Source organism: Cucurbita maxima, unplaced genomic scaffold, assembly GCF_002738345.1.
Source record: "Cucurbita maxima cultivar Rimu unplaced genomic scaffold, Cmax_1.0 Cma_Scf00009, whole genome shotgun sequence".
Taxonomy (NCBI): Eukaryota; Viridiplantae; Streptophyta; class Magnoliopsida; order Cucurbitales; family Cucurbitaceae; genus Cucurbita; species Cucurbita maxima.
In genome coordinates this window covers 6,081,965-6,104,838 of record NW_019272025.1, presented here as the reverse complement: position 1 = coordinate 6,104,838, position 22,874 = coordinate 6,081,965, and the positions used below count along the sequence as shown (strand labels likewise).

The 22,874-nt window shown below is 38.0% G+C and overlaps 5 protein-coding genes across 27 annotated transcripts in view; 3 read left to right on the top strand and 2 right to left on the bottom strand.

The window, feature by feature from the left end:
• The first annotated feature begins 269 nt into the window (after positions 1-269).
• LOC111484606 (probable plastid-lipid-associated protein 12, chloroplastic) lies at positions 270-6,237 on the top strand. Of its 2 annotated transcripts, XM_023131277.1 has the most exons (11): positions 270-599; positions 695-748; positions 3,257-3,331; positions 4,155-4,274; positions 4,351-4,542; positions 4,652-4,735; positions 4,828-4,920; positions 5,301-5,354; positions 5,479-5,555; positions 5,713-5,820; positions 5,902-6,237. In XM_023131277.1, the coding sequence occupies exons 1-11, from the start codon at positions 348-350 to the stop codon at positions 5,987-5,989; spliced, it is 1,197 nt and encodes a 398-aa protein (XP_022987045.1). In that variant the 5' UTR covers positions 270-347; the 3' UTR covers positions 5,990-6,237. The 2 variants fall into 2 exon arrangements, with proteins under 2 accessions (XP_022987045.1, XP_022987046.1); XM_023131278.1 differs by lacking the exon at positions 4,155-4,274.
• Positions 6,238-6,340: 103 nt separating this feature from the next.
• Positions 6,341-12,591, bottom strand: LOC111484607. Of its 22 annotated transcripts, none has more exons than XM_023131286.1 (5): positions 10,682-12,591; positions 9,781-10,030; positions 9,430-9,469; positions 8,972-9,193; positions 6,342-6,977 (listed from the first exon to the last, which is right to left on the bottom strand). In XM_023131286.1, the coding sequence occupies exon 1, from the start codon at positions 12,246-12,248 to the stop codon at positions 11,091-11,093; it is 1,158 nt and encodes a 385-aa protein (XP_022987054.1). In that variant the 5' UTR covers positions 12,249-12,591; the 3' UTR covers positions 6,342-6,977; positions 8,972-9,193; positions 9,430-9,469; positions 9,781-10,030; positions 10,682-11,090. The 22 variants fall into 22 exon arrangements, with proteins under 22 accessions (XP_022987053.1, XP_022987057.1, XP_022987065.1 ...); XM_023131291.1 differs by having other exon boundaries at positions 8,972-9,140; XM_023131293.1 differs by having other exon boundaries at positions 8,972-9,134.
• A 1,159-nt stretch (positions 12,592-13,750) lies between these two features.
• LOC111484610 (bifunctional fatty acid conjugase/Delta(12)-oleate desaturase-like) lies at positions 13,751-15,032 on the bottom strand. Its single transcript, XM_023131303.1, has one exon. It carries the CDS (start codon positions 15,009-15,011, stop codon positions 13,863-13,865), a length of 1,149 nt encoding a protein of 382 aa, XP_022987071.1. The 5' UTR covers positions 15,012-15,032; the 3' UTR covers positions 13,751-13,862.
• Positions 15,033-18,833: 3,801 nt separating this feature from the next.
• LOC111483776 (GATA zinc finger domain-containing protein 8-like) lies at positions 18,834-20,355 on the top strand. Its single transcript, XM_023130081.1, has 3 exons — positions 18,834-19,151; positions 19,578-20,012; positions 20,105-20,355. Exons 1-3 carry the CDS (start codon positions 18,876-18,878, stop codon positions 20,186-20,188), a joined length of 795 nt encoding a protein of 264 aa, XP_022985849.1. The 5' UTR covers positions 18,834-18,875; the 3' UTR covers positions 20,189-20,355.
• Positions 20,356-21,119: 764 nt separating this feature from the next.
• LOC111483686 (enoyl-[acyl-carrier-protein] reductase [NADH], chloroplastic-like) overlaps positions 21,120-22,874 on the top strand; it is a 4,446-nt gene continuing 2,691 nt past the window's right edge. The window contains exons 1-2 of the mRNA XM_023129944.1: positions 21,120-21,354; positions 22,200-22,510. Of these exons, the coding sequence (XP_022985712.1) occupies positions 22,237-22,510 (274 nt within the window). The 5' untranslated portion in view covers positions 21,120-21,354; positions 22,200-22,236. The remainder of the gene's footprint in view (positions 21,355-22,199; positions 22,511-22,874) is intronic.

The following is a 22,874-nucleotide window of genomic DNA, read 5'->3' as shown; positions in this document are numbered from 1 at the left end:
AAATTTCTACTACTGAATGTATGTATATCTAAAAAATTAATAATAATTACGTGTCAAATGCGGAATTAAAAAATATATATACTATCATGTCTTAATTATTTTTGGATTTTTTTAAGGACAAGATTTCAACCCAAATTATCTCCTCTCTTCCAAAGAGGAAAAAAAAAGGTCAAGTCTCGCTCTAGCAATAGTGGTCCACGTGTCTGAACGCAATTGATCCACCTCAGCAAATGCAAATCGATAATCAGTCGCTTAACACTGCCACCACTACCACTCAGCTTCTTCTCCAAAGATAACCAAAAATCTGAGCCGCAATTCAGGTTGCTCTGTTCTTGCCTTCCAGCCAAATGGCTCTTAAGGCTAATGCCATAGCGCCGACATATCTTCACCGGTCATTTTTCACTCCCCAAGCTCCATCTCTCCCTCCGATCAAACGGTACCATCGCTATAACACACATATTCGTCTCCGTTGCCGATCTTCTCTTGTCGATGAGCAGCAGAAAGAAGTCGTTTCGTTTTCTGAACCCGAAAACTCTCTCATTGAGGCTCTCATTGGTGTCCAAGGTCGAGGCCGTGCTGTTTCTTCTCAGCAGCTCAGCGTAATCTTTGTGCCCTTCTCTTCATTCTTTTTTGCGGTGTTTATTTCAGTCCAGATTCAGAGTTTGAACTTCTTTTAACCTACTGATTTCTTCAGAATGTCGAGCGGGCCGTGAGTGTTCTGGAAGGTTTGGAAGGCGTGCGAGATCCGGTAATCCGGTTGGCTTTCCCTATCACTTCTCAACAGTTTTGTTATTAACTGCACAATCAACAGTACTGTCAACTGATTTTCTTTGTTTCAGCCATGTTTAAACAGTCTTACTTGATAGGAATGACGACACTTTACACTCGTTGATTTTCTCAACTTTAAACATAAATTCTCAATTTTATGCTCATCTTTTTACTTTTTGATTTTTCTAAAAGGTCTGGTAATTAGTCAATTTAAGACTCCAACAAAGCTACACAATTTAGTCTCCTTTCAAGACTTCTTCCAAGCCTCCTTGACGACCCCTTTTAAGAACCCTTCAGCAAAGTACATAATTAAGCCTCCTCTTAAAAAATCATTTATCTGTCTAGCATTATTTGGACAACTCTATTCTTGAGAGAATATTGCTAGTCCAATAGGACTTTGCCACGAATCTTTCTTATGACTACACCTTCAAAGCTCACAACTTCCTTGTTCAAACACCTAAATCCCTATGATTATACTTACGAGGCTCACAACTTCTTTATTCAGACACCTGAGCCACTATGACTACACCTTCGAAACTCACAACTTCTTTACTTGGCACTTGAGTATTCTACTGACATGACTAAGTGAAGATAAGGGCATGCCTCTGGTACAACTGATAAGGGCATGCCTCTAGTGCCACTGATAGGAACATCGACCCTCCGTACTAATATGTAATTGTCCACTTTGAGCATAACCTTTCATGATTTTACTTTTGGACTTTGAACATAACCTTTCATGATTTTACTTTTGGTTTTCTCACAAACGAATGAATCCATGTCTGTATACCCATGATCCTCAAACACTACAAGTATACTGCGTAAATAATTCTGTGGGAGATGATCATTGTATTGGTAAGTATTGCTTGTATACTCTCCAATTTTGAATCTCTCTTGAGCTCTGGAATAGAAAGGAACTAGCTTTCATAGTGGAAGTAGAAATATCTATACATGGTATTCAAAACTATAGTTCCTTGGTATCTTTGATTACTTTCAGTCACTACTTTGACGGGTTTAATCATTCAAGCTTGTTAGTTCACAAATCACTATCCATGTTCTCGAAGTTTCAGCAGCGGAAAGAGATGGTGGAGACAGACTTGTAAGGAGATCAAGAAGCAGAGAACTAATAATGGGCTAGTGTATTTGAATCATCAATTCAATTATCCTTCAGTTTTGAAGTAATTGTCTGAAACTTACGAGAAAAGTGTCCCTAGAAATGGTTGGACAGAAAGAAACCAGGAAACTTCTTGTAGAGTAAGCTGCAAATCCACCAGAAAATTAAAGCAGAGGTGACAACATCACATGCATTTTACAGGTTCCCTCCAACAGCATTGCAGTCCATGGTATCTGAAAAACAGGAACGCCTGCTGATCTTAGGAATCTAAAAGTGCTCGGAAGTGTTTCTTATGCAAACATCGTGGGGGAACAGTAGAGATTGAATTTGCTAGACGTGCGACTTTTGGACAAGAGCACATCGGTGTCTTGGAAAGTACTGGGATTGCTTATGACAAATGAAAGGCGCACTTACTACCTATAGCGGGGAAATGCATGTTTTTAGGTTAGGCTATCTTGAAGGAGTGGAAGGCTATTAATTCTGGTTCTAAAAGTGAACCTCTTCAAAATGCATAAAATGCCACCATGCAGAGAAACTAAAATGTATGTGAAAAATACTCATCCAAAAGAGGGTCTACCTGGAAGAAAGAAGCGTATCATGAGAGGACCAAACGTTTTAGTTTCTCTGTGAAAGGTTGCGTTAATTTCTGAGATACATGCAATGGGTAAACTCTGATTACTAATCTCCAGTACTAAGTCTCAGAAAGGCCCAGACTAGATAAAGGTTACTAATTTCCAGCTTTTCTGACTTTGTCGGTAAGTCCAGCAGTCCCTTCCTTGAAAGGTAATGAGTGAAGACAAAATGGTCTGTAGATGAAGATTTGTGGGAGCTAGTGATAGCCCTTCGTTAGTTTCTTTTCCACATCCCCTTCTGTTATCTGGTCAAGGGAGTGTTATTAGTTTTTTAGTTAATTGGTGGGTAAGAAAGGGAACTATAGGTAGAAGGGCAGGGTGACTGACTATTACCTCCCTCTGTTAAATACCCTCTCGTTTGAGCTTTGGAATATGAAGGAATTGGCTTTCATGGCGGATGTTGGAGTATCTCTGATACTTGAACCCCCATAATGCCTGGCGTTCTTATTACGCTCTGGTTACATCTTCACTCGGCATATTCTACAAGTTTATTTGTATGTCAGTACAGTCTTCTTAAGAAATTCGTATGCTTCAAAGTCCTGTTTTAATTAGTCAATGTTAAAGCAGCAACTTGTAACATTATGTGGTAATCCGGAGATTTCTGTCCGCCATATAGAGATTTAGAAATTTGTCCTTGGTATTATATCTTCAACATGCATGAAAATTAATCAAGATAACTGGCCTCTATTTTGCAAGTTTTACGTTTTGTCTTTGTTAATCCTCTCCTCTCTTTCATTGCCTGCAGACGAACTCTAGCTTAATTGAAGGACGTTGGCAGCTGGTGTTCACAACTAGACCTGGAACAGCGTCCATAATACAGGTTCAATTTGAATTCTTTATAACGTGCTCCAACAATAGCAATTGCCTTCCCTCATGTTATGATCGCGTACCTAAACTATTACTAAATCATAGTTCGGAAGTTGGATTCCAAATTTCTTTCAGCATTTTGATTAAAATTAGGTGAAAAGTCTGTTGAAAACTAATCAATTAAAATATCAAATATGATTATTTCATCCATTTACTGTGACCATCTCCCTGAGCCATAGACAACGAAAAAGATGGTGATTATCTCGTCGTTGAAAAAATTAGCGCAGGACAGAAACTAAGGACTTGGAAGAAAGAAATTTTTATTGAGAATGAATAAAAACGGGCACTTTTGAAAGAAGACTCTAATCCCCACTCACTCACTTTTTTTCTAGCTTTGCTTGCTTTCCTCATATGTGGGACATTCTCCCTATCTATAAGCAAAAGATACTTAGGACCCTAGAAAGGATTTTTTTGGACCTTTCGTGAATATAAAACATCTGAGATTTTTACTTGGAGATCTATCCTGATCTAAAGGAATTCTAGAATTCTTGGAAGCCACGGAAAACAGTCCTTTAAGGTATTTGTTTACAATTTTTAAGATAAATCTTGAAAGGACTAATATATATTAAATTCTTTTAGTTAGTGTTCTTTTTTAGCAAAGGATTTTGAAAACGTTTTATTGCATTACCTCAGTCACTAATTATTAGAAATTAAGTGCAAATTCTGATAAGATTGTGCGGAACGAAGATATAATCAGTTTGCAATTAAGTGCAAACTTTGAAGCAATGATATGGACAAAAGATAGAAAATTTCTGAAATCGATTTTTTTCCTTCAGAGAACATTTGTTGGAGTTGATTTCTTCAGTGTGTTTCAAGAGATTTTTCTACGGACAAACGACCCACGGGTCTCCAACATTGTTAAATTCTCTGATGCAATCGGAGAGCTGAAAGTTGAGGTATGTTTTTATATCTTTTAGTAATCGGATGTCAATCTCAAGTATCTTGCTTTCTATTGTTATTCTCCCCTTGTAGGCGGCTGCATCAGTGAAAGATGGCAAACGCATCCTTTTCCAATTTGACAAAGCAGCATTTTCTTTCAAGTTCTTGCCTTTTAAGGTTCCATATCCTGTACCATTCAGACTTCTTGGAGATGAAGCAAAGGGCTGGTTGGACACCACATATTTATCTCCCTCTGGGAACCTCCGCATCTCAAGAGGAAACAAGGTAAATTAGTTCACTTTGCTCGGTTACTCGAACATGTCTTACATACTTGAAACTTCTCGAGTTGCTTTGGCAATTGCTAAGGACATAGAGAACCATTGTAATAGTGTAGGGCACCACGTTTGTGTTGCAAAAGCAAACGGAAGCAAGGCAAAACTTGCTGCTAGCAATTTCTGCAGGTAAACGAGTCGAAGAGGTAAGCCCACTTTCCACATACGCTCATCATAGAGTAATCAAATTCATTATACTCTCGTCCGGCTGATTTCTCGAGTACTTGAACTACTACAGGCAATTGATAAGCTCGTCTCTGAATATCGGAATGAAAATAAATTTCAACAGGAGCTTCTCGAGGGAGACTGGAATATGTTATGGAGTTCACAGGTAGTCTATGCTGTCATATTTCCGTATGCTGAACAAAAGAAAATAGGTTACCAAATTATCAGTTAAAGGAAAGGGTGGTACAATGTGGACAGCCTGAATAAGTATTTGAATTAAGTATAAGACCTTATCCATTAAGGCTGTGTGCCATGAGTGTCGAGGGGTAGTGGTTCTAGTTTTAACATACTTAAGATGAGTATCAGCGGGTTATAGTCTCCACAAAAAGTTGTGATAATTTTGGAACCCACTTAGCTGCATATCCCTCTCTAGAAGCAACCTTTTATACGATTTCATCTAGCCACCCTTAGATTTGTTGCAATGGACGATTTACCTATTGTTCCCGTTTCATAAGAAGCTACTTATCCAATTACTGTAAATTGCAGATGGAAACAGATAGTTGGATAGAGAATGCAGCAAATGGTCTCATGGGGATGCAGGTAGAGTAAACATAATAGCAATCACTGTATTATGCTTTGATGATGTATAACTTTTATTTATGGAGTAAACTAATCATACCCTTATACTAGTCACATGCATAAAGTACACTTACTACCTCGACAGATTATCAAGAATGGACAAATGAAATTTCGAGTGGATATGTTGCTTGGAATGAGATTTTCCATGACCGGTACTTTTGTGTAAGTTTCCTAATCATATAGTTCATTTAATTGCGTAGCAAAGCTCTCAGAAATCGTTTGGAAGAACAGAATCCGACTGGCAAATACATAACATGATATGTTCCCAATTGTTATCGGGTTTTTCGATTTGCCATAGACATGGGTTTTTATGTGGCAGGAAATCTGCGGACGACACATACGATGTTTCAATGGATGATGCTGCAATTATTGGAGGTCCTTTTGGATATCCCGTGGAAATGGAGAGCCGGTTTAAGCTCCAACTTTTGTAAGATACATCTATATTTGGTTGTTCTTTTATTCAACGGTGGGTATTACGCAGTTGATTAACTTGGCAGATTATTTTCAGATACAACGATGGGAAGATAAGAATCACACGAGGATACAATAACATCTTATTTGTTCATCTACGGGTCGGCGAACCACAGCAGGTGTAGGAAGGTTTGTCGAAAAGAGGAGGCCCTTGAGGTGAGAAATCCATGTATAGAAGTCAGATGTGCACTTAGCGTCTTAACAATATATAATCATCAAATTGAAGTTATACAAAACCCCAAATCATTTCGAAGACTTTATTTCCCTCGAGTTTTTGTTGGTTAGTTAAGGAAAAAATCATATTCAATCTGTGAATGAATCTCATGCCAAGATTCGAGTTTTAGTTCTAATTTTATACTAAACCATTCCTCTCGATGGATAGTGTATCGTATTCCTGTTCATTTTACTGCCCATTCTCGACATTGGTCCACTCTCCTCCCAATTGGGTGGCTGAAAAGTAGAAAATTGGAGAAACAATGGACATATAAGGAATATATTGAAATTACAAATCAATGAAGCAGATCATGAATTACAGGAGTTCGTGTACTTGCTACATCAAAAAATGTTCAGATGTAAAAACTTTTGCTATTTGTTACATCGAAGAGTAACATGTACCAAACGGGAGGCTTACACATCTATGGAGACATCCATATCTACAAAGAATAAGCACTTAGAATATCGAAGCAAGGTCTAAACTTTAAGTCCATGCACTATTGAAAACCATTGAAGAGCTTGTGAGAAAACCTCCTAATGGCACTTTTCACCTGCAACCATTCTTTCTAATTGACCCATTCAGCCACTGGCAACCGAATTGAACATAGAATATCAACGACTAAGACGGTAGCAAAAAGACACCAGAATCTAGAGGAGGGCGTACAAAGGCTAGCAAAAGGATTATACCCGTTAGTCTGGACTACATAAACTATATAATTCACTCGTACAAATGATGATCAATTAACTAAGGTTGAGAAGTTACAACAGTTCACATAATTCTTCTTGGGTTGCACACTAAAAGAAGCTCATTCAAATGACGCAACTTGACTTACTCGTGTGTACAAAAACGCTGCAACCTCCAAAAAGAAAACAATTGATGCAAACTTAGTCTTCCAACAACTGCTCAAGGAAATAAAGATATGTCAGAACATTGAGCAATGGCTTGAACCGAAGTCGGCAAATTGACTTCTGTACAAAACTTGAACAATCTCAAAAAGTATGAATGAAAGACACTTCGCGCATTAGGAAGTTAGTAGAGGTTAAGATGATAGGAGAAACTAGCTTTAATTCAAACCCCGCTTACTTAATGAATAACAGAGTTGAAACCCCAAAATAGCAAGCAAAGCTAAGAGGATAAGTGAATAATTAACTACAAAACCCAAAAACAAAAATGCTCTCCATAATTCGTTCAAAAGAAGCATTTGATTCAGATAATTCCGAACTAGATACAAAAAATAAAAAATAAAAAACAAACAAATAAGTGATTACATTAAGAAAATTGTACGTACACCCCAAACTAGTGCATCATGATTGACGCACTGACTCTTGATAACCTCAACCTGACACCAAAAATGCTAAAATATATATTCATAAATTTTTATAAAAGAAGAATAAAACACAAACTAGCATCTTCCGCAGACTGAATCATCACCTCAACTACAGAGTCCATTACACCAAAAGAAAAAAGAAGAAACAAAAGATATAAAACTTGGAACCTGACACAAAATCTTTGAAAGTTAAGCTAGACAGGAAGCAAACTTGATTAAGAAACATCAGCCGTTTCCAACAAGAGAGATTCTAAAGAAAATATCAGTCAGAAATAAACAAGAAGCTGCAGAAGATAACAGTGGCGACAGAATTCCAAGAAAATGCCACTTCAAATGAGTGGATTTCGTTGCACAAAATTAATCATTTGTGCAAGCACTCCTTTCTCTTGAAATAGGCCTATCCATAACAAGAGTCGTTTCTAGTACATAATTCAAACTTCAATAAAGCATTTATATGCCCCACTAATAACATGTCAAACAAAAATTACCTAAAGAATTAGGCCAAATAGCCGTATCAAAAAATAATAATAAATCAATTTCTTTATGAAAACAATTGTACAAGCGATTGAAAGAATGTGTGTGAACCAAAAAAAAAAAGTTGTGAACGAAAGGGAAACTTATAAACCATATTAATGAATAACCATTGGGTGAACACAGTAAAAATATTCCATGGGTACTCATATCCCTACAATGCGGGATAGATTTTTCCTTTTATCAAAAAGAAAAAAAAAAAAGGGAAATATCCAGGACGCTTCTCTAAAATTCACCTATCCAAGAAAATTTGCGAAATTTCATAAGAAATTCCCTTCCTAACTTCTCATTTTTTTCCTTCCTCTTATCACTATCTGCTTTCCCAACAATAACCGATAATTAGCTGCATGAGAGAGTTCGAATTTAGTTTGGCACAATCCCTCAAATAATTGAGCATTGGTACATTGATCAGGACTCCAAATTTTGGGGGAACATCTTTTAGTTAAGTGTGCATACAGATTGCACCTAAAGGAAAATTTTGTTTAATCCATTGTTTCTTCAAAATTTCCAAAATTTCCAAAATTTACTCTTCTAGGAAAGACATCTGAGGCAATAAAATTCCTGAAATGTAAAGATTTTAGCATCGAAAGCAGGACCATACAAAATGAATCTTCATAGAAGAATGCCCAAATTGATACTGGATGGCATATTTGCAATGAACCTGAGACAACAACACGACTATCGAAAATACAAATATTACAAACAAGGTTTAGGGAGCTTTGTTGAAAAGGGTTCACATGAAAGGTTCATGTAGATTTACAAGTGAGGTAGAAGGCACACATTAAATGCTCCAATATGAAACATATACTTGAAAGTATGCTCAATAACTTCCATCAGTAACTAATGACTAAATTTTCAGGAATGCATCACCAATAATTATGGAGTAACATAACTACAATTTCGACTATAGATGAAATTGAGTCTTGAAGACAAAAATCTTCAATCAAATAATAAACATATTGCATGGAAATTTTTTTATTAAAATAAGAGAAGTAGAAAAGTTCATTAGAATAAATTTGACTTTGGTAACCATACCTTAATTAGTCTTGAGCTCACAATTCAACGACATCTATGTTCGTGAGTTATTGAAGTTCACTACCTTATCATCTTGCAAATACTTCCATGGGTACCTTCGCATATTTATGCGCTTTCTTTCCAATACAAAGGAGAATGTTGTATTTTTCTGCTGCTACATATGCTTATTCTAGAAAGGAAGAGGGAATTAGCTATCTATATCAAGAATCACTTCTGCTTGTCCTACAAAGCAAAGCTAATTTAAAACCAAATCAGGTATGAGATTTTTGTACTAGAAAAGAAACCACAAACAACAAAAGCTTTTGAAATTGCAAGATGGTAATAGAGACAAAAATGACTAGAGTTAAGATCAATTTCCTTTTCCAAGAAAAGGTATGTAAATCTTTTAGGAATCAAAAGATGATAACAATAAAGCACAAAATTCGATAACGACCTTAGGTCTAATATTAATACCTTACCTTACAATGTCAAAGCATACAACCACTCCAAAGAGAAGTACTTCCGGCACCAACAATTCAAGCACACAGAATTAGTTTAACATAATAACCAACCATAACAAGGCCAATGAACGAAAAAAAAAATGACAAAGCCAAACCACCGGAAGAACAAAAGGCAATAGAACTGACACTGACTCTGCATGTATATGCTTTGAGAGGTATATTTCTCAACAAAGAAAATCATAGGAAATTATTAACAAGCCAAAACTATTGCCTAAATTGATGGTTTTAATATCAGAGTTTGCAATTATTAATCAGGATAAGTACAGTTGCAACACAATCATTTTATTTCTAATATAGTGAAAACGTTACCAAGTTACGGGAGGTTCAGTGATGGGTTTGGGTTAGCCAACAACTAGAGCTTCACCATTGGACCTCAGTTCTCACAACATCAACATCGTCATGGTAACCAGCACAACACATCATGATGTTGCCTTGGCTTAACCCATCAAGACCAAGAGGGAGAAAAAATCAGCGAAATCTGTTAACTCATTCATCCCTCTCTCTTAGCCATGGCCAATCACACACCTTCACAATCTCTCTCTGCACACAATTACACCCCCTGCACCATAGAAATTTTATGGAAAGTAACACAATGACACCCCTCCACCAAAGAAATATGGAAATAAACGAAGAATAATGCTTTGGATGAAATCCTCTGGCTCAATTTACAAACAGACCTAGAAGTCTTTGATAACAATTTAGCAGCTATACAAGGCAATTACAATGGCAACAAAAGAAATAGATGGGCAGTGTTATAAAAAGAATATAATACAATAATATAATACAACTTGGAGAGAGCAGCTGTGTTGATGTGAGAAAACGCCGCATTGCATTTAAGTGTGGGTACAACCGAAGTAATACATGGATTAGTAACAGATTCTATGGTGTCATCTTCTTCCTCAAAACTATTACCTCATTTCTTACCAAGAAGATTCATGCACCCGTGATTGGAGAATCTCATCGGCACATTACACGATGATTCCCAACTATGAAGATCAACATCCTCAAAGACTTGCATTGTTTTGATTAATATTTTTCTCACAAGGAACATTGTTTGACTAAAAAAGCTTTGAAAAAAAAACAAGAACTTGGAAACTCGAGGCATTTAACTAGTAGAAGACTTTCTGCAGCAATTGAATCTCACAAGATATATTCCACTTTTCGTCAGACAAATTTCAACAAATACAGAGAGAGCGCTTTGGAATTGAACCTGAACACAACGGGAAGTTGTTTCAATGGCCGCAACTTCAATCTCAATGTAGAAAGTGGGGCTCTTCAACGGGGCGACTTTGAAGGTTAGGGTCTTCATCTTCTTCGTGTAAGCTAAGGCTATTTCATGGTGGGTGAGAAGGTAGAGTGAATGCGATTTCAAGGAAAAGAAAGGGAACGCCCGACTTTGGAATACAAAATGAGGCAGAATGAGTGGTTTCGAATTTGATGTAAGAAACTAGTTTTTGGTCTTCCCATTTCTTAAATTTAAGTGTCATGTATACCCAAAATTATTGAAATAGCGTACGTATTTCTCCTCAACCACTTTCCCTCAATCTACAGGACTTCTTCATCGTCCTCCTTAGAATCAATATCAACATCTTGGTTTGGTCTAATCTCAGATACGTACTCTACGTCTCCAACCCTCCATCGCCTTCATTCTCAGATACGTTCTCCATTACCTCCTCATTCACATCGTCACTTGCTGTGTTTTGCTCCCTGAGAAGTTGCAACTTCCTCCTCATGTCAACGAGCTCGCTCTCCATAAGAAAAAGTCTCTCCTTCAATGTCAAGTTCTCCTCCTCCAACTGTGCTATATGGCTATCCTGATCATCGACCCTATTTTCCAAACAGTTATTATACTCTACTCCATAGTTCTGGTATATCATTTCAAATCGACTCAAGTCATGGTCCAATCTACGTTCTACCTCCAGATGTTCCTCTACATCACTATCACTCGACCCACCACCATCTTCCTCTTCTTCCTCGTCCTGCACTTCCGCCTTATTCTCAGATCCTCGAAGCCTTATCAACCCTTTCATTGATCCATAACCATCAACACCCCATTCCTCCTTGGCCATATCACCCAACGCCTCCCTTGAAGGGGAGAACATTGGAGTAGCAAGCACGGCTGGTGTTACGGGACTAGGGGACACAAGTGAAGCGATCCCACCATACTTCTTCGCACGAATTATAAAAGACGAGGTATTCCGAGGCGCATAAGGCGCAAAACTATTACTGAACTTCTTTTTTGGGTAAAACTTTCGAGCTTTTATGCGATTTTGAGACTGCAACTCGTGAAGACTTGGAGGTTGATACCCTCCAGCATTATTTGGACCAATTAAGGAACCCGGTAAGGGTTTTACCGTTCTTCTATTGTTTATCCTTTTGTCACTGACGCCTTTCCCCTTCCAATTGCCTCGTCCCGACCTTGACTGCTTCGTAATTCCGTAGTTGGGCTTCGGGAAATTGCGGTACTTCTTGTTCTGATCCAAAGGGGCCTGCAGGCGTGCCCATACCTTATGGTTTCTACTCATCATAGGCGGCAGAGAATGACTCACGATCATTTGAGGCTGAGGCAAAAGATTTGCCTGGTTGATGGCCTGCGACTGAGACATTATCTGAGAATGGCTCAATAGCTGGTTTTGGTTCAGAAATTGAGGTTGATTAATTACCTGTGGCTGGTTCATAATTTTAGACTGATTGATTACATGAGGCTGGTTTGCCATCTGCGGATGGTTCATACTAATCATTTGAGCTTGATTTGTTATCGGATTCTGATCGTTCATGACAAACTGTATCGAACCTACAGCTTTGCCGAAGAAATTAAAGATCGAACGATAATATCTCTCTCGCTTTCCAGATCAAAAACACGCCAACACGATCGAGAATTAAAAATCCCTTATCGCAAACCTGAAACAAGAACAAAAAATTCGCGACGAATTAATCCGAAGAACACCTTCCCTTGAGAGATGATTCTAGATAACGAGTCAAGAAAACTCCTTATGCGGCGTTACAGGTTTTTCCAGAGAAGAGTATTTTGGCCAACAATTTTTCTCTATCCGCTCTGCCTTTTACTCCAAGAAAAAGGTAGGAATCTTGATTTCTTGAGGAAACTGATTTGGGTCGGTGCAAGGCGCGCCCTCGAGATATTTATAGTAGAGAGGACCACGGATGGACGGTCATGATTCAGCCATCAGATTGAATTTCGTCATCAAATGTGTCATACCATTTATTAAAGGAATGAGAATGTATTATGGCCAAAATTACAAACGTCGCCTCATTTTTCTCTCTATTTCCGAAACTATATCATTGGGCCGGTTCCACCTAAGACAATTAAGCCCGACCCAATAATAATTTTATTATTGATTTGTATTATTTTATTTTTTTTCATGATTTTATTGGTACAACTTTTCTTTTCACAATGGAGAGGGGATGTTTTAATTAATTAAGTTTAGTTCATCATTTTCATATATACTTTGCCTTTCCACTCATTGTATTTTTAAAATCAATCATTCTATTTCTAAAATCAATATGTGAGAAAATATTAGATAACATTTTTCCGACTAGATAAAAAAATATATTTAATTAAATTTTTTTAAAAAAGGATAGCTTGTTAAGGGTTATTGCTCTCACGATCGTACTTTTTCAACCATGCAGTATCGTAATCTTGACACTTTTACGACCCGCCTTAAGGAGAACTCAAGCCCCATATATATTTTTTGTTCGGCTTTGTGACTTTGTCGAACTTTAGGCAAGTTTGTCTTCGCCAATCGAAGATCGTTTATGTGGAATCTAAGTTCGTTGCCTGCACGTGCATGTTCAATCGTCTGCGACACAACCAACCTGTCTCTACAAGTCATCTGACTCGACCTTGCCTCTATTCAGGGCCAAGGTCTCTCAATGCAACATCACATCTCATTTTGTCTCTTGGATCCCAATCGACATGCCCATATATCTTGGCCCATCCCAAGTCTCGAAGTGTCATCGTTCATTGCAACTCACTGGGTCATGTCACTGAGAACGAATCCACGTGTCGCTCATTTCATCGGGACATCTCGAACAGTCATCCATCCGAGTCCTAACCTAACGAATAAGTGGATTAAATGCAGTAGAGCATGTGAAACTCCGCCTAAGTTTGATATAGAGATACTGATGGGTGTAGATGGTATAAAAAATTAAGTAATGTAATTTAGTTGCAAATGGTTGAAAGCTAAATCTTCTTTCAAGTATGCAAATCGTTGAAAACCCCACGGTATACTCGAAAGAAAAGAAAAGAAAAACCCCACCATTACCGCTACTAGTTGCTTTGTTTATTTTCATCATATTTATTGTCATATATATGTGTGTGACCGATTTATACATGTAACCAATATGATGAAAGTATAAAAGTAGGAGATTGTTCAAAGGTTGTTACGGAACCAGAAGACCCCTTTACTGCAGGAAGCTGAACCCCCCTCGTCCTCGTCTGGCTCTACATAAATGCACTCTCTGAACTCCCTCCACGCAGCCTTGAAAATGGGTGTCCCGTCGAAGTGGTAGTACTCTCCCAGTACTTCTTTTACTGCTCTCGTCGCCTCCGTGGCGTTGTAGTGCGGCATAGAAGGGAACAGATGGTGAATCACATGCGTGTCTGTTATATTATGAAACACTTTATTCAGAATCCCATAATCTCTATCCACCGTCACCAAGTTTCCTCTAAGCCAGTCCCATTCGCTGGAATCGTAGTATGGGAGTGAAGGGTGCGTGTGTTGCAACGACGAGATCAACACCACAAACGCATACATTACGGTTAGGGGCAGTAGGTAGATGCGGATGACCCAAGCGATTCCCCTTGCAGCCGCCAACTTGTAAAGCAAATACCAGAAGGCCACAACTCCCGCGCTGGATATGTGAACTTGAAGCCATTCTTTTCCGCTGAATATGGGGCTGTTTGGATAGTAATGGCTGGTGAAGCTATCGTAGAATCGGCCAGAACTGTTGAAGGCTAAGTACATTGGCCAGCCAAGAGTGAGGGTGAGAAAGAGGATGAGGAGTCTGGCGGGTGGGTTGGTCAAGTGCTTGAAATACCAGGGCATTCTGGACTTGGGCTTGGGGACAAACACCTCATCCCGCTCGAGGGATGCGGTGTTGGAGTGGTGGCGGCGGTGGCTGAATTTGAAAGAGAAGTAAGGGATGAGAAGGGAAGAGTGGAGCAGGAAGCCAACGAGATGTTCTACAAATTGGTAATCGCAAAAGGCGTGATGGCCGCACTCGTGAGCGATGACCCAGAGGCTGGTGAAGACGCAGCCTTGACAAAACCAATAGAGAGGCCAAGCCAGGTAGTGTAGTGGGTGGGGAAGACGGTGGAAATAGGTGGTGGCTATGTGATAAAATATAGAGACGAAGATGGAGTCGAAGATTAGGTAGGAGAAGGAGCGGTAGAGGGATCGTTGGAAGCAGCGTGGAGGAATGGCTTTCTTGATTTGAGTAATGGTGAAGGGAGGCTTAGCATGTGTAATGCGCTCCCCCAACGCCAATTTGCTTGCTGGGGTTCGCTTCTGCATTTCCATTTTATTCTAAAGCTCTTCTCCCTTCCTAGTGGGTGACTCGAGAAACCCAATACCTTTTAGTCTATATATCCCAGAAAACAATAACTCCCCCACACTGCTTTAATAAATGTGTAAAATGCTAGAAAGCAACAAGCAAATTAATATTACTATAAAACGAAATGGAGGTGGTAAGGTAAGTTTACAAGGCAGCCAAACATTTGTCAAAATGGGATGTCTTTGTGTCTGTGAAGTTCGCAACTTAAGAATATGTGTTAGGCTCATCGGGGGAACAACAAAAGCATGTAGATAGAGGGAGACAGCTCCATTGGGATCTGTTCTGTTCTGTTCATAGAAATTTCCAGATGTTGTTTTAATTGCACCGACATTTTACACGTGTAGAACCACAACTTCCATGCCTCCATAGTTTTACACGTCGTCTATTATTTTAGAGAAAGCTAGCCACAACGTTTCTGGTCTCTTCTCATATCATCGCGACAGGGTTTTTTCTTAACATTCTATGTTTCTGTTTAAGTAAACTGTTATAATTATGATTAACGAGACTGCAACGGTTGTTGCTTTAATTATGATACTTATATGTGTGATCAAAACTTAGTTAGGATTTTTGACATGTGGGTTGGAATGTATATGTTAACAGCTATTCTGGTAGAATACTATTAAGTTAAAATCTCCTATTTTAATATGGTTATACATTTTAAACGACGAATTAAAAGTATAATTTGGAGAGATTTTTGAAGGTGAAGTTCATTTCAATCATTTTAAAATACTCATGTAAAATTTCATGTAATTTAAGCTCTTAAAATTAGAGTATTTAAGATTCGTATTAAATATCATCGTATTCAACTCAATATTGGTGCAACTTTTATTGTTTTTATAATATTATTTTATCGGTCAAGTTTGGTTATCATATCATTTTACTGTTCAAATTTAGGCTTATACCGATTAAAAGAGAGCAAAAATTTTAATCCCTAATTGAACTTTTAGAAAAAAAAATATATTATATATATATATATATTATTGTAACAGCTAGTAATCCATTTGATATGGATTTAGTTTTCTAACTGGTTGCATTTTAGTTAATCAAATGAATAGAATTAGCAACAACATAACTGATATATATTGTAAACCCACCAATAAAAATTGACCTTAATTAAGGGATTAAAAAGGTTCATCCTTCATCACCAGTAGAACACTACGGGTCTTTCTTCAAATACGTACAGACAGACCATAAAAGGAAGAAGAGCAAAGAAAAAGAAAAAGAAACTGCGAGATACCACCATTTTGATCTTCCATTTTTCCCTTTGGTGGGCTTCAGTTTTTATTCGGGACAGACTCAGAGCTTGTTGCGGTACCAGACGACTCCTTCAATGGGGAAAAAAAGAAAAAGAAGCAGGAGAAGGTGCGGAGAAGAGAGCGGTGGAAGCAGTGGGGAGGAATGGCTTTCTTGATTTGGCTGAGAGTGAAAGGAGGCTTTGCGTGTGGAACTCGCTCATGGACCGCCTTTTCCATTTTGCTTCCAACTCCCATGGCGGGTATGAATGCTTGGAGTTTTCAACTGAGAGATTGTTATTTAAAAGCAGCAGCAGCAGAACATTGGTCACGTGGAGGAGAATGGACCCCAAATGGATTATGGATCCACGCATGCGAGGTAGGGGAAGAAATCGAAAAATGATTTGGATTGAAAATGTAATGACACTTATTTTTATTATATGATATAATGCATGAAAGCCACATTTTCATGTAACATCTGCCTAATATGTTTATGGTATTTCTTATAACCTATGATTCTTACAAAGTTATGATCGATTATACATGATTGCTCGCATATCAAATAAAATATGATTAATCCAATAACACATAATAGATACTTATTATTCATGCATAAAAAAAAACTCATCTCATCTAACTTTTAGGCATTTCAATGGTTAAAGCATTTATCGTCGTAAGCTCAATTTAATGTTTTTATATTTTGTTTAGTTGATCGTCACTTAAATTCAACCCTAACAAGGGGTGAAAACGAAAACGCTACTAAACTACCTATCCAAAATTAGGCTTAATTTGGTCCAGAACACACCAAAATGACCCATGTCAACCAGAAAATGTTACTCAACAGTATTGGAGTTGAGCTGACTGCAAGCTGCATGTGCGCCGATGGTGCTTTGCCACTAGGACAAGCTTATTCAACATTCCATGCTCTTAGGAGAGTGATTTGTCACTAATGACTTGCCAATGGAAATAGGGGTAATTAAGCAACAAGACCTTAAGAATACAAATTCGAAAAGCGAATTATATTTTCATAAACGGAACCGCCTGGTATAGCTTGTGACATCATTTAAGAGTAACTTCTGGAGTTTTAAGAGAAGACAAAATGTAAATTAGTTAAATTTGGGGCGGCATTGATTTTCTTGGCTTGCTGTGAAACGTGGCAGCTATGCCCCAAGCTTTTTATGTCGGTATGGGAACTGCACCAAACACTCTTCAAATATTCTTGATTGACCCAGCAGTGAGCGGCTGCTTGCGTTTGGCCTTCGCACGTGAATCTTCCCTCACCAGACGAATCCTGTGGAACTTCAAACTTAATGGCCCATAGATTTTTACACCATCACTCCTTTCCTTATCCTCCAACAGATATTCCATTTTTGAGCTTCCTACATACATACATCAGCTTCATGTATACATACTTTTACCTTTTTCTCATTTTTATAATTTTTATTTAAAGTAAAGATTCTTCCCTTTATGCATAACCTCAAAAGCCTCACATCAATAGAGATATATTCCAACAATCCTCCCCTCGGACAGAGGACGGACAGAGGACAACATATAGCCTCCCTTTCATCGAGACTTGACTCCCTTCTCTCTTGAGTCACTCTTGACTATACATTAGAGGCTCACAATTTTTTTGTTCGACAATTGAGAATTTTGTTGGCATAACTAAGTTAAGATCATGGCTTTGATACTACATTAGATTAGCATATAGTTTAAAGGATATAAAAAATATATACCTCCGACCCTAGGAAATCTAGAGAGTTAAAAAAGGTGAAAAAGAGAAAGGGAATATTGAGGGTGGGTAACGTATATGGGTAACTGTGAGGGAGGATATGAATCGGAAAAAGGTTGGAAGAATTGATGGATGCAAGGCAGATATGGAGAAAGAGAGGGGGGAATAAATAAAATGATAGCCATTACTTACTTGGATAAAGAGGAAGGAAAGGAAGGGATCTCGTGTGATGGAGAAGAAGACAAAGGTTAATAATAAGGTTGCCAAAAGTGAAGGAAACTATAAGTGGATACAGCCCAGTTTTGTTCAAACCACGCTCACTCCTTCCCCAACTCTCATAATTTAACTTCAAAATCTAATCGCTTCCACCCTGTCCCTCTCCTTCACCAAATCCCCCTATTCCCAACACGTGGAATTTTCAACAAATGTTTCAAACCACAGCTTCAGACATGCACATAGGGACCAATCATTTCCTCCCTCTTTTTCCGTGTACACACACCCTCATGCTTCTATTCCTCCTTCTCTCAATGTCTTTTCTGATCTTCCTCTTAATTTGAAATTTCTTCGCGTTCACAATATAATTAACATTTTCCATTCAACTCTGTCTCTCGGTGTCTAGCTAGACCCATGATTTCCCTTTTTGTCTCTTCTTAAAACCCCACTTTGTCCTCTTCCACTTTAATTATCATCCTTCCAGCTTGTCAATGCATCGGTTTTTAAGATTTTCATGCACCCATATGATTAATCCTTTCCTCTCTCCCCAATCGGCGCCCCAGGTGAATATATATACACTCATACACATATATGAACCCAGTCTATGTATGCGCTCGCATTTTAACTAACTTTTTCTTCATCTCCCCAACAACAAAATGGAGCCTCACATATGGCGTCAGATGTCTCAAATGAAAACCCATGAATATGATCATCATCGGTTTCACTCAGAAAGTCAGGTCGATTTGACACTCCGACTTGGCTTCCCCAATGGTAATGACAACGGCAATGCCAATGCCAATGCCAATGCCAACGCCAATGCCAACGCCAATGCCAATGCCAATGCCGGTGAACGTCCTGATATTGATCATTCTAAACCACTTTTCTCCGCTCCACTTCATAGTATCAACCATCATGCGCTTCAACCTCACCAGGTTTGCTTCTCTCTTGCCTTATTTTCAAAACAAACCCCAATCTCTTTTGCTTAATTAGATTAAGTATCAGCTTTTGCAGATCTCAATCAAAATTTCAAACAAGTCTATGACTTTTTCAAAACTGATTATTGTGCTGTCTCTGCCCAATCTTGATTAGGGTTTTTTCAATTGAGGCGTGATTTGACTCAATTTAATAATCACTAGTGTGTACACGATCCTAATATTAATTAGCCTTCCATCATAGTGTTTCCAGATTTTTTTCTTCTTTCCATTTTAGAGTTAGGAATTTGAAGCTTTAATGTCAATGTGATATGCATATACACATATGATGATTAAGGATGTATAGTTCTGATATGGAAATGTGTGGAAATTCAAATCGGATGTATCACTGATTAATCCAATGATGTTAAACCAAAACTCAAACAGGTGATGGTGAACAATAATCATGGGTTGGCGTCTTCCGGTGGCAGAAATGGTGAGATGATGAGTGAGGCGAATTACAACCCTCACCAAATTGTATGGTCAAAAGAGCTGAAAACCTATGTTCTTAAGTCAAATAACTTTGGGCAGCTTCATCCAAGTTTATACTGCAACACTTATCCAGCGAAGACCGTTGGCAGCACTGCAAATAGCACGGCCAATCTTCCTCTTCAAAATTACAATAATGACCAGTACACACTCCTCAACCCTGCTTGTAGAAAAGCAGATGATCATGAAGCGGAAGCTTCCTCCGGCAGCCGGCGGAGAGGTTTGCAACGGCGCCGAGTTTCTGCCTGCAACGAGGTCGAGAGAAGGTGCACCAACTACAATTGCAACACCAATTTCACGCCCATGTGGCGAAAAGGCCCTCTTGGTCCTAAGGTACGAAATTAATTAAGATGTTAAAATATAAAGCAGTGAATTGAGAGAAGAATAATGGTTGTAATATAATGGATGGTGGATCAATATTTCAGAGCCTTTGCAACGCCTGCGGCATAAGGTATAGAAAGGAAATAATGAATAAGGAAGCAGTGGCAGCAGAGAACAACCACGGGTAGCAAGAGAGCAGCGGGCCTTTTTGTTGAACGCCGGGCATTGCCTCGGGTTCTTTTCAAGTAATGCATGGCAAGAGCTAGGTGTCACTTGTTAAATTATTGTAGATTTCAAAATTTTGTTTTTATTTAAGAATTTGGTTTCTGTCTTCATCCGTTTCTTTTTTTAATTGAAGCTCCGTTACATTAAATTGATTTAATTACCGTTCAATAATGAAATTGTCCTCGTGCACAAATCTCTTGATTGTAAAACGTAATTTCTTTTTATTATTAACTGAAATTTCAATTTTAATTATCCGATCGATTTAAATTTACCCATCTACCCCAAAACATACAATTAATTCAAAAGAAGAGTAGCTGGCATGAATGAGTTTGTTTAAGTAACTTGCCTTATATTCTTCATAGTTCGGCTCCTTGTAACTCACTATTACTAACAATTTAATGTCTTTTTACAGAGGCTGGTTCTCTGGAACCTAACTCATTCATCGGTTTAACCGTACAGTTTCTTGGAGCCTATTTATTTGGTTAGGTTTACTCCCCATTTAACAAATGGATAGGCTGGAGGGGATTTGGGCAATCCATCTCCTGTCCAGAGCCCATTTGGGTCCAGTTTTATTTGCTTTTGGGCTCAGTCCCATCTGAACTAATCTCGATTATGCCTCACAAGTCCAAATAGCCCACAAAACTACTAAGTAAATAAATATTTAACTAAATTATCTAATTCAATAAATTTGATATATAATACTGATTAACTAAATAGTTTGAGTAATAATCCGTTTCATTAAATTGAGATACCACTATTTAAAAAGAACCAAGTAAATATTCCATCACTACCCCAACATTCATTAAATAGTTAACTAGAGTGGGAGAATTTGATGGGGGGTATTTGGGTAAAATACCTTTTAAAATGGATCCTTTGAAAAAGAGGGAAAAACATTGAGAGAACAGTGTACGCGCGATCTACTTCGCGGCCGTCGACATTTTCGAAGCCCCAACCCCTTCCATCTTTGTTATCATCGAAACCCGTATAAGCTTCTACCTCACCATTCTCGTTTCCAACCCACTTTTTCCCATTTCATTTCTATTTCTATTTCTGGATTTCGGGAAACTCTGCTTTTTAACTTCTCCAAAGTCCCTTTTCTCTTCACATTGCCGTTCTCTGTCACAAAAATGTAAGCAATTCCTTTCTCTTCTTGTAGTGTTGTGGCCAATTTTTCAGTAGCATTTCACTGCTCCAACGAATAGAAGCTTGTTTCAACCTTTTCTCGATTTAGTTTCGTTTTAGTTTTTCGCGCAATCTAACTGGTAGATCTATGGAGTTTTGTTTTCATATTCGAATTTTGTTAATCTCTTGAATTTCTGTTTCCGAATGCGAGTTTTGTAATGTAGTTACATGTTGGTGTTCTTTATTGGAAACCACGAGCGAGTCTCTTGTCCGTTTTAGCTTACTATGACTAGTGGTTTTGCGCCATTTGTTGACTGATCGATATAATTTTGTTATCCCTAGAAAATAATTTTATCTACAATGGCGATGGAAATATATTTTTTCCAGGAGGATCTTGTGCCAAATAATTGGTCAAGGATTACAAAAACCAATGGCATAATAAATTTGTGTCATCCTGTTTGGAAATGAGTGTTTTAATGTCGAGATAAACAGGTTTCGTCCTTTTCTAATAAATCAGGGCCGTTAATACATAACTGGAACTGAACTAGCTTGGCAATTCTTATAGCGATTTTGGTGCTTCGGATCTTGAATATTGGTTATATTAGTGGATTCCAACCCCCAAGTTTTAAACAGCTAAGCAGAGAAAGAAAAACCAGAATCTCGATTTTTTATTATTATTATTATTTTTTTTGCCCCTGTATTTTATTTGAAGTTGTCTATTGTGACCTTAAAAAGTAGCCAAGTTAGATCACTATTTTTTCCCTCCTCCATTGAACTTCACATTAATGAAATGGTATTTTATTCAACATTTGAAGCCTAGTTCCTTACTGTTCCCGTGGTTAAATTGGGCAGATCTCTATTCTCTTCTGCGAGATACTATTTCCTGAAGATGGCGGCAGCAGCTTCTAACCTCCAGATAGCAACACTAAGACACTGCCAGTTCCAGTCTAGGAAAGGCTTGAAGCCATGCGGAACAACTGTCTGCAGCAGTTCTAAAGCATCATCATGGGCTAAGCTTTCGAGTTCTAGCAATATATCATCATCGCCATTTTTCTACCGGAAGTTTGTCTCGTCTTCTGGTAAAAATGAGAAAACTGTAACCAAAGCAATGGCTGAAGCTAGTGATAGTAAGCCTGTCTCTGGGCTGTCAATTGATCTAAAAGGTTAGAGTTCTCTCGATTATTTTTCATTATTTTGTTGTTCTGGTTTACATATGTTGTGTATAGTTTTTTTTTTTTTTTTTTTTTTTTTTTTTTTTTTTTTTTTTTTTTTTTTTTTTTTTTTTTTTTTTTTTTTTTTTTTTTTGCTTCTGTATTTGTTTCTATGTTTGCTTGCCTTTAATAAATTGCGGTAATCCATAGTGTCTTCTCGGGGATTCTTCCGCCACCCCGCGAAACTCTAAAATAACCATACTTTGAATTGTACTCCCTTTTTATGGAGGGTTGGTTTTTTTGTTTTATGCTCCTGTGCACTTCCATTCCTCTGCCATTTCTCTCGAGGAAAGGTTGGTTTCTTATTCCCCCCCCC

Bases quoted from the DNA above. Each gene is read 5' to 3' on its own strand.
- LOC111484610 (XM_023131303.1), bottom strand. From the start codon at position 15,011: ATGGAAATGCAGAAGCGAACCCCAGCAAGCAAATTGGCGTTGGGGGAG.
- LOC111484606 (XM_023131277.1), top strand. From the start codon at position 348: ATGGCTCTTAAGGCTAATGCCATAGCGCCGACATATCTTCACCGGTCA. The intron at 3,332-4,154 runs GTTCAATTTGAA...TTTTTCCTTCAG, and splicing joins GAACAGCGTCCATAATACAG to AGAACATTTGTTGGAGTTGA. The intron at 4,543-4,651 runs GTAAATTAGTTC...GTAATAGTGTAG, and splicing joins GCATCTCAAGAGGAAACAAG to GGCACCACGTTTGTGTTGCA.
- LOC111483776 (XM_023130081.1), top strand. From the start codon at position 18,876: ATGGAGCCTCACATATGGCGTCAGATGTCTCAAATGAAAACCCATGAA. The intron at 19,152-19,577 runs GTTTGCTTCTCT...AAACTCAAACAG, and splicing joins ATGCGCTTCAACCTCACCAG to GTGATGGTGAACAATAATCA. The intron at 20,013-20,104 runs GTACGAAATTAA...TCAATATTTCAG, and splicing joins AAGGCCCTCTTGGTCCTAAG to AGCCTTTGCAACGCCTGCGG.
- LOC111484607 (XM_023131285.1), bottom strand. From the start codon at position 12,248: ATGAACGATCAGAATCCGATAACAAATCAAGCTCAAATGATTAGTATG.